At 38.8% G+C, this 10744-nt stretch overlaps 1 protein-coding gene across 3 annotated transcripts in view; it reads right to left on the reverse strand.

Moving 5' to 3' along the window:
- ankra2 (ankyrin repeat, family A (RFXANK-like), 2) overlaps window positions 1-9998 on the reverse strand; it is a 30932-nt gene extending 20934 nt beyond the window's left edge. For 2 of the 3 annotated variants that reach the window (XM_060912538.1, XM_060912540.1), the window contains exons 1-8: window positions 9648-9998; window positions 9114-9422; window positions 5527-5685; window positions 5094-5159; window positions 4882-4979; window positions 3524-3649; window positions 902-968; window positions 709-789 (exon numbers count right to left, since the gene is read on the reverse strand). In XM_060912538.1, coding sequence (XP_060768521.1) covers window positions 709-789; window positions 902-968; window positions 3524-3649; window positions 4882-4979; window positions 5094-5159; window positions 5527-5685; window positions 9114-9369 — 853 coding nt within the window. In that variant the 5' untranslated portion in view covers window positions 9370-9422; window positions 9648-9998. The remainder of the gene's footprint in view (window positions 1-708; window positions 790-901; window positions 969-3523; window positions 3650-4881; window positions 4980-5093; window positions 5160-5526; window positions 5686-9113; window positions 9423-9647) is intronic. The other variant, XM_060912539.1, reaches the window with a different exon arrangement.
- Between the last annotated feature and the right edge of the window lie 746 nt (window positions 9999-10744).

Here is a 10744-nt window from a genome sequence, read left to right on the forward strand (position 1 = left end):
TTTGTGTCTTTTTCAAAATAATTAGTACCAAGCACACATGCCATTGCAGAGAATAGTATAGTGTCTGTGTGGACACAAAAGAAAGGCAGCGCCGCTGACCTGTAAATCACTGTGATCTAATGGTGGACAAGCTTTTAGTGATTTTTGGAACAGAATTCAGACGCAAAAAAATTATTTTTTCGAACCAATTTTTTATTCATCAATGAACTAACCTATTTGAGCATATCACACACAGAAAACCTGGGATTTTATGATGTAATTTTCGTTAAACTAGCACTTTAACTGAATGACTGGTCTTATTCACAATTTTTTCATACTTAATATTTATTACATTCAACAGGAAATGACTGGGTTTCACAAACTGTGTGTGAGAAACTGATTATATATAAATTTAAACTCGACTAATCTGGACATAAAAGTGCAGTAATTTGTGAGGATTTATATGATTAAGTCGATCAAGCAAGATTTGTGTTAGTCAGTCTTCTAATGCGTAACTTTTCACACACTCAGGAGCATGAGTAGGACACGAATATTGTTGCAGTATTACTGAATTTTCATGAATACCAAATTTCTTGTGTAAATGATTATGAATAAATCTATTCATATCCAGCTTGATAAATGACGTCCTTGTAAATTACGGACATAAATGTTACAGACATTTACAATGACAACAAAATACCTCGGCTGACAGTTTGAAATTGTCCTTACCATGTCTATGGCCCATTGCTACTGCCATGTCCATAGCATTGAAGCCTGAATCGGATTCCATGGTCGGGTCAGCTCCGTTTTCTGTTCAAAGGAGGAGATATTATATACTGCACAACCATTTCAAATTCTGTCCAAACACTAGGGTACAATCTTTTGTAAGGCTTTGTCTGGGTTCAAGGTATTGTACTCTTACCCAAAAGTAATTCCACACAACGGACATGGTTCCCATGCACTGCATAAAGTATAGGAGCTCCTCCATTCTGTGACAAACATAAACATTATTATACAATACATACACTACACACACACACATCTCAAAATATATATATCAAAATATCTCTCTCTCTCTATCACACATTATACAGTGCCTTGAAAAAGTATTCATACCTCTTGAACTTTTTCACATTTTTCCCACCTTACAACCACGAACTTAAAAGTTTTTTATTGAGATTTTATGTGATAGACCAACACAGAGTAGCACATCCCTTACAGAAAAACCACATGAACTTCACATGTGATTTCTCACATGTGAAATATGTGGAAAATGTGTTTTGCACATGGGAAACGTGGTTTTGGCCCAATTTTATGTGAATCACATGTGAGAATGTTTTACACATGTGGTAACATGTTTTCCACATGTGCTCTACATGGTAACACATTACAAAATCTGATACCATGTATTCCACATGTGGTAACATGTGATCACGTGAAATACATGGGAAATTCATGTGTTTTTTCTGTAAGGGAAGTGAAACGAAAGTGATAAATGGTCTTCAAAATTTTAAACAAATAAAAATCTGAAAAATGTGGTGTGCATTAGTATTCAGCCCCCTGTACTCTGATACCTCTAAATACAATCCATTGCCTTCAGAAGTCATCCAATTAGTTAATAGAGTCCTACTGTGTGTAATTTACTCTCAGCATAAATACACTTGTTCTGTGAAGGCCTCAGTGGTTTGTTAGAGAACACTGAAGAACAAACAGCATCATGAAGACCAAAGAACTCACCAGACAGGTCAGGGATAAAGTTCTGGAGAAGTTTAAAGCAGGGTTAGGTTATAAAAAAATATCCCAAGCTCTGAACATCTCAAGAAGCACTGTTCAATCCATCATTCAAAAATGGAAAAAGTATGGCACAACTGCAAACCTACCAAGACATTGCCGTCCACCTAAACTGACAGAGCGAGCAAGGAGAGCACTGGTCAGAGAAGCAGCCAAGAGGCCCATGATCACTCTGGAGGAGCTGCAGAAATCCACAGCTCAGGCGGGAGAATTTGTGCACAGGACAACTATAAGTCGTACACTCCACAAATCTGGCCTTTTTGGAAGAGTGGCAAGAAGAAAGCCATTGTTGAAAGACAGGCATAAGAACTTCTGTTTGCAGTTTGCCAGAAGCCATGTAGGGGACACAGCAAACATGTGGAAGAAGGTGCTTTGGTCAGATGAGACCAAAGTTGAACTTTTAGGCCTAAATGCAAAGCGCTATGTGTGGCGGAAAACTAACACTGCTCATCACCCTGCAAACACCATCCCCACTGTGAAACATGGACCACCATGTTTCACAGTGGGGATGGTGTTTGCAGGGTGATGAGCAGTGTTAGTTTTCCGCCACACATAGCGCTTTGCATTTAGGCTATCATGCTATGGGGATGCTTTTCTTCAGCAGGGACAGGGAAGCTGGTCAGAGTTGATGGGAAGATGGATGGAGCTAAATACAGGGCAATCCTGGAAGAAAACCTGTTGGAGGCTGCAAAAGACTTGAGACTGGGAAGGAGAGTCACCTTCCAGCAAGACAATGACCCTAAACATACAGCCAGAGCTACAATGGAATGGTTTAGATCAAAGAATATTCATGTGTTAGAATAGCCCAGTCAAAGTCCAGACCTAAATCCCATTGAGCATCTGTGGCAAGACTTGAAAATTGCTGTTCACAGACGCTCTCCATCCAATCTGGCTGAGCTTGAGCTATTTTGCAAAGAAGAATGGGCAAAAATGTCAGTGTCTAGATGTGCAAAGCTGGTAGAGACATACCACAAAAGACTTGCAGCTGTAATTGCAGCAAAAGGTGGCTCTACAAAGTATTGACGCAGGGGGGCTGAATACTAATACACACCACATTTTTCAGATTTTTATTTGTTTAAAATTTTGATGACCATTTATTTTCATTTCACTTCACAATTATGTGCTACTCTGTGTTGGTCTATCATATAAAATCTCAATAAAAAACTTAAGTTCGTGGTTGTAAGGTGGAAAAATGTGAAAAAGTTCAAGGGGTATGAATACTTTTTCAAGGCACTGTATTATATTATATATCTCATACACACAGCATTGTAATAGTAACAGCAGTACAACTCAATTTTGTGGAATACCTTTACAGTAAAAACTTTACATTTTTGTTACCCCACCTGCAAATCAAAGACGCTTTGGTGTTTGTTCATACATTAGCTAGAAGCTAATTCTTTAATGTACATATGTATGTGCGTGTACAAATGTCAGCATACCATTAAATATCTGCCTCAAACTGCATCCAGTTCTTAAGTCACACAGATTTGCCAATACAGGGCACAGCAATGAAGTTATATGTGCGGTCATCTCAGACAGCCGTTATCACTTTCTTTAATGCAGTTTGGTATAATTTGAGTTTGAAGGCAAAACAGAAGTTCCACTTTGAATTCAAATTTGGATATTTGTCCACCTCCGATTTTGTGCAAAGTACACTGGTTAAAAATGATATTAGGACAGACACCAAAAGATGTCTTGGCTGAATGAGTACACCTGGGGTAAGGGTGTTTATCTGTTTTTTGTAATTTCTCACCCAGTCATATTCATTGACATTCACACCACAGTCAATGAGCATTCTGACGATATCTGTGTACCCTTTACTGCAGGCCAATGATAATGCACTTTCTCTTCCTTTAGCCAAAATGTGGGGGTCTGCACCCTAAAAAGAAAAAAGTATATTAGATTGGTGCACACATGCATGGACCTGACGATCACGCCCATCACCCATATGTGATTTTTGAACATCCCATTCCAGATTTAGTCCCCTTTTGCTGTTATAACAGCCTCCACTCTTCTGGGACAACTTTCCACTAGATCTTCTGCTCAATCAGCCACAAGAGCATTAGTGAGGTCAGGTACTGATATTGGGTAAGGAGGCCTGGGGTACAGTCAGTGTTCCAGTTCATCACAAAGGTGTTCAGTGGGTTGAGGTCAGGGTTCTGTACAGGACACTCAAATCCTTCCACTCCAACCTTGGCAAACCATGTATTCACAGTGCTTGCATGATCATGCTGGAACATGTTTGGGCCTCTTAGTTTCATCTCATCTCACCTTCTTCTGCTTATTCAGGGCTGGGTCGCAGAGGCAGCAGTCTGAGGATGGAAGCCCAAACTTCCCTCTCCCCAGACACCTCGGCAAGAACACCGAGGCGTTCCCAGGCCAGCCGAGAGACATAGTCCCTCCAGCGTATCCTGGGTCTTCCCCGGGGCCTCCTCCCGGGGGGGACATGCCTGGAACACCTCCCCAGGGAGGCATCCAGGAGGCATCCAAAAGAGATGCCCGAGCCACCTCAGCTGATTCCTCTCGAAGATGTTTGGGCCTCTTAGTTTCAGTGAAGGGAAATTGTAATCACTATAGCATACAAAGCCATTCTGTACAATTATGTGCTTCCAACTTTGTGGCAACAGTTTGGGGAAGAACCACATATGGGTGTGACAGCCAGGCATCTACATACCTTTAGCTATCTAGTGTATGTGAGATTTAACTGAAATCAGCTCAAATGTACTCACTCTGATCAGATACAAGTTTGATCTCATAGATCAGGGGTGTCAAACCTGATCCATAAAGGGCCATGTGGCTGCAGGTTTTCATTCCAGCCATGCAGCAGCACCCTGATTTGGCTTATTCAATCAACTGACACACCCACCCTTTAATCAAGGGTGGGTGTGGCTGCAAGTATTTGACTGTGTGAAGACAGTTCAGTTGATTGAATGAGCCAAGTCAGGTGTGCTGCTGCATGGCTGGAATGAAAACCTGCAGCCACAAGGCCCTTTATGGATCAGGTTTGACACCCCGGTCATAGATGGTGTAATTTACATAAGCTTGTTTTATGATCAAACTTAAGTATATGCAGCTTTGATGAAAAATAAACAAAACAGTCATTGCACTCACACTCTGGAGTAGAAACTCCACCACAGCAATCTGACCATGAGCTGCAGCCCACATTAGCGGCGTAAAGCCTTCTTCATCCTGCAGGTTTATTGCTGCCTCTGATTGGCAGAGAGACAAAAACAAACCAGGACCAATCTTTAACTCTCAAAACAGTTTGCAATAGTTAAATTACATTTTTACAAATTACTTTTTAACTGAATATAAAGCTTTACCTTGTTCTATTCGGCTGGCTAAGTATATCATTTCTCCTTGTGCTGCAAGCTGGTGAATGGACAAAGCTGGAAAAATCAACAGCAAACAAAATTAAAAAATAAAACATTTACAGTAAATTGTGCTGGTAAACAAACATACTGACCAGCTGAAAATCCATCAGGAAGAAATGTTTTAAACTTATCTAAGACTCTCTTTACACCTGGTTATTTTTTTTTTTTGCATCGTGTCCTGATCAGTATTTAATCACTTCAAATGTGTTACTAAAGTCTGAAGTATAATGTGCAATATACAGATCACCTCAGGAAGACAATTTTGTTGCTCACAGAAAATGTTTATGGATTTATCTGGCTGAAAATGTATGCGGGAAAATGGTACAGCTCCAGTTTGTGGTTGGTCAAAAAAGCTCTAAAAAGAAAAAGGTGTTTGACTCACAGTGAACAAGCAGCGGAGTGGAGGAAACCTCATTGCCACGGTGCTTATTGGTAAGTGTGGTTGACTGCTTGATTGGCGAGAAGTGCTTGGTGGTGGAAGGTGTGTACACATGTCTAACCTGGATCCCAGGAGATGGAGAGGTCTGAATGTTGCATTCGGCTGCAAAAAGAAGGAAAGACACTGTCCATTAAACAAAACAAAGGGCTGCATATTAACTGGGATGTTCTGCTACCAAATCTGTAGTGGATAAAACAGTGTAGGGTCATTCCATGTCAAATCTCCGAATGCTCCCACTTGACAATCTCAGATTTGGCTGAAAAAATTCCAGGAGGTTCACACACTTCCCAATAGGATAAGTCCCAAATTTTAGCTCCCAACTCCTTAAAGTTTTGTCATAAAAAAATATTATATTTATATATATATATATATATATATATATATATATATATTTTTTTTTTTTTTTTTTTTGCAACTAACCTCGGACCCGTTTTGAGCAGAGTTTGGGAAGCCACTTTGACATTGCTGTATCTCGAAAAGCATTTAAGCTAAGTCCTTCAAATTTTCAAGGGTCAAAATCTGACACCAGTACTTGTAGAATATGGACTTTTACATGTGTGCTTTTGGTTTATCATAGAATTCTGGGGGCTTGAATTTGCTCGGCAATTCCACACTACGCTCTGTGGCAGCATATTTGAAGGACTGTGGAACATGCAATTTCAAAGACAGAGGCTTGATATTGCACATATACCTTCCCATATATACTGTGTACTTTGTATTCTAAAACTGCCCCTCTGTGATGAGCGGTTTGGAAGATATTAAAGTTTAAAAATGGAAAAAATTAATTTGGTGACGTTTTAGGCATGTTGTAGCAAAAAAATGACAGCATCCACCAACATAAAATTGACTGTTTTAGAAAGATTAGATGTCTGTTTTTAACATATCCAAAATTTGTGATGGTGTTCTGCCTTATTTTTGCAAAATGATTTTTTGAGAATGTGGTGTTCGCATACACAGCCTATGAAAGCATTTTCAAATGCTAACAAAATGCCCTGAATTTATGACACAGCTTAAACTCAACAAAATGCTTCATTTGGTTCATGGTAAACTATACCTGAAGGATAACTTATATGCAACCTTTAGATACTGAAATATTGGAGCTCCAATATGGGTGAAAACTGAAACTTTTCATTACAACATTTCTGTTGTACCATAATTTAGAAGAAAAAGCAACCTGTATGCTTCAGTTAGTATTTATCCATGATAAAGTCTTTGACAGTCCAGTAAATTGTTGTAAATTTAATAAATTCAATAAGTGTCATAAATAATAAATCATAATCAATTGATTATGATTTATTATTTATGACACTTATTGAATTTATTAAATTTATTATAAAGCTGGTAACTTTGGGACAACTCTCCAAATTTATCTGGATCAGTAAAGAAAGTGTGAAGTCCATGGCTGACGAGCTGGAAAGCAGATTTGCAAAGGCAGTCACAGTGCCAGGTACTAGAGATAATCACTGTTTCAAGCCAGTCAATGCAACAACACTTGAGGTCAGCAGAGTGTCTGGAATTCCTGGATTTTTAGTCAACTATGAGGTAGAACATGTAGACAAAGAGGTTTCACAGGGCTTCCAGATCAGTGACATGATACCTGGCCAATATATAACCTGTGTTTACAACCATCACTGGTGGGTTGGAAGCATCAGAGAGGCATCTGAAGCCCAGCAAGATGTTCTGATGCATTCACAGGGCCCAGCAAAAAGTTTCTTCTGGCCCAGGAGAGAAGATTTGTGCTGGGTACCTGTGCAACACACAATTTCTAAAATAGGATGTTCCTAACACTACAACTGGACGTGTATATACACTTAAGGAATGTGACATCAAAGCATCTGAAAGTTTCATGAAAGAGTTGAAATAATTTACGAGTTGTCCCAAAGTTACCAGCTTTATAATAAATTTAATAAATTCCATAAGTGTCATAAATAATAAATCATAATCAATTCTACTGGACTGTCAAAGACTTTTTATCATGGATAAACACTAACTGAAGCATACAGGTTGCTTTTTCTTCTAAATTATGGTACAACAGAAATGTTGTAATGAAAACAAGTTTCAGTTTTCACCCATATTGGAGCTCCAATATTTAGATTAGATTAGATTCACTTTATTCATCCCACATCGGGGAAATTCACATGTTACAGTAGCAAGAAAATGTCAAACAGATAACAAATAAAACTGAAATAAAAATTAGACAAACAAAGGATTAAATACAGAGGGCTATTTGCATTATCTACCGTGAAAGAGTATAGAAAAATTGACTTCTTGAGAGGCTCGGAAAAATTGCACATTACAGGTAGACTCTGTGTGTGTATATATATATATATATATATATATATATATATATATATACACACACACACACAAATAATATTTATATATAAATATAAATTTCAGTCTCTAAAGGTTATCCTTCAGGTATAGTTTACCATGAACCAAGTGAAGCATTTTGTTGAGTTTAAGCTGTGTCTCATAAATTCAGGGCATTTTGTTAGCATTTGAAAATGCTTTCATAGGCCATGAATGCTGTGCGTGTATGCAAACACCACATTTTCAAAAAAAATAATTTTGCAAAAATAAGGCAGAACACCATCACAAATTTTGGATATGTTAAAAACAGACATCTAATCTTTCTAAAACAGTCAATTTTATGTTGGTGGATGCTGTCATTTTTTTGCTACAACATGCCTAAAACGTCACCAAATTAATTTTTTCCATTTTTAAACTTTAATATCTTCCAAACCGCTCATCACAGAGGGGCAGTTTTAGAATACAAAGTACACAGTATATATGGGAAGGTGTATGTCCAATATCAAGCCTCTGTCTTTGAAATTGCACATTCCATAATCCTTCAAATATGCTGCCACAGAGCGTAGTGTGGAATTTCCAAGCAAATTCAAGCCCCCAGAATTCTATGATAAACCAAAAGCACACATGTAAAAGTCCATGTTCTACAAGTACTGGTGCCAGATTTTGACCCTTGAAAATTTGAAGGACTTAGCTTAAATACTTTTCTAGATACAACAATGTCAAAGTGGCTCCCCAAAAAACTCTGCTCAAAACGGGTCCGAGGTTAGTTGCAAAAATATTTTTTATGGCAAAACTATAAGGAGTTGGGAGCTAAAATTTGGGACTTATCCTATTGGGAAGTGTGTGAACCTCCTGGAATTTTTTCAGCCAAATCTGAGATGGTCGTGTGGGAGCATTCAGAGATTTGACATGGAATGACCCTGTAACCTTTCGGTCAAAATGGTTTCAGATGAAAACCAAAATATTTGATGGCCAAAATTTGGGTGCAATTCAAAAACCTGGACTTCAAGACAGCCCCCTTAACCCTCAAGCTCTCAGTTCTATACTTTGATTGCATGAAGTGTGGCAGGAAACACTTTACAGAAAATTATACATTACACACACATAATCAGGCTTATGTGACATGTCTTACATCTACTAAACTTTTAAAATGATCTGGAGGACTTGAACATAGTTATTGTGAGTATTATGTAACTCTTCATTTTCTTCTGCCTTACCTTTAAACAAGACTGAAGCCACCTCTAGGTCAGAGTTCACCTGGTCTTGGATGTTCTTGCTGTCTTCCTCGTTCAGAGACTTCACAAAGCGTGAACACACATTCATGTCAAAGCGGTTTGGCAAGATGAATTTGGGGCCCATGGCCACATTCTGGGAGCTGGCATCCTCTGCTGTGCCAATAGTTACAGCAGGCTCCACCTTGATGGTAGTCATGTCTGGCAGAGAGCACATGCCCTCCATTTCTTCTGATGCCATGTGGGCCTGTAGATCAGATCAACTTCAGCTGATGTGCATGAAAATGATCAGTCCTGCATGATAAATTCTGATTAATGGGCAATAAATATTTTGGACAGAGACTCTCATTTACGTAATAAAATGATTCAGTGTTGAAGAAAACAAGCATGCATGAGCGTAGCTGCTTTGTTCATATGATATACAAACATCAAATCAGTGAAATAGGCACCAATGCTAGTGAATCGGACATCAGTCAGCCCCAAAAGAAGGGTTTGTGTATCATTTCAAAAAGGACATACCTAATTCATTCTCAGTAAGTTGGTTCTGTCAAGAAACTGTGAACTTCGTGATCACAAGAAGCTCTTAATGAACAATGTTGCTTACGACAAAAAGCAGTCGAATCAGCTGGAGATCCTGACAGCGTTTAGCTCTATTTTCTTCTACATAGCTTCTCTGCTACTAAGCTAACTAGCTAGTTACATGTTTTAACCTTAACTCTTTCCTTACCTTTTTTTAAGGTAACCTTATGTCTAAATATGCATAGTAGTGTTTAACATCCAAATACCATACACTAATATTTATCTACACAACCACGTCAAACGATTAGAGCTAGCTTGATAGGGAGTTTAATCCGCACTGCGCATGCGTGTTAGGTTCACTCTGTCACACAGTACGCATGTGCAAGGTGGAGGGAGGAGGGTGCGCAGCGTAGTGTAGATTGGCCCGTCTGCCTGACAGATGCGGCTTGTGACGCACCCACTGAGCTCTGTATCCCGCTGTAGACACGGGTGAAGCCATCTGACCGCCATCTTACCACTCGCATAGTTTGTGTGTTAAACCGTCGTATCCGATCAAATTTGCCCCAAGAAAAGTATCTCCTGACTCCCCCCCATTATCTCCTCTTATTTTCTCCACTTTACCCCCATTACTAACATATCTTTATAGATTGTTATTGTTTTTTCCTTTTCCAGTCCAGTCACTGCATCACTTATTTTTTGAACAGCTCTTTTACTCCTATAATTATTTCAACAGAGATTACAATTTATCTATTTTACCTATTTACTTACCTACCTATTTATTTACCAACCAACCCACAGGCTGTACAATACTTCCTTTCTATTTAGGACAGTTGTTGAAATAGGATTATTTGCTCATGTTTTTTTTTTATTTTTTGCCATTTTCACTTCATTCTCACGTCTTAACAGTATTTATTTATCATACTGGTAATTGGCTGCATGAATATTGTGACAGAGAAGAAGAAACCTTTATTCATCACATGCACACTGAAATTCATCCTCTGCATTTAACCCATCTGAAGCAGTGAACACACGCACTAGTAGGCCACACCAGAGTGCCCAGGGAGCAGTCAGGGATCAGGTACCTTGCCCAAGGACGC

Source organism: Neoarius graeffei, chromosome 28, assembly GCF_027579695.1.
Source record: "Neoarius graeffei isolate fNeoGra1 chromosome 28, fNeoGra1.pri, whole genome shotgun sequence".
NCBI lineage: Eukaryota > Metazoa > Chordata > Actinopteri > Siluriformes > Ariidae > Neoarius > Neoarius graeffei.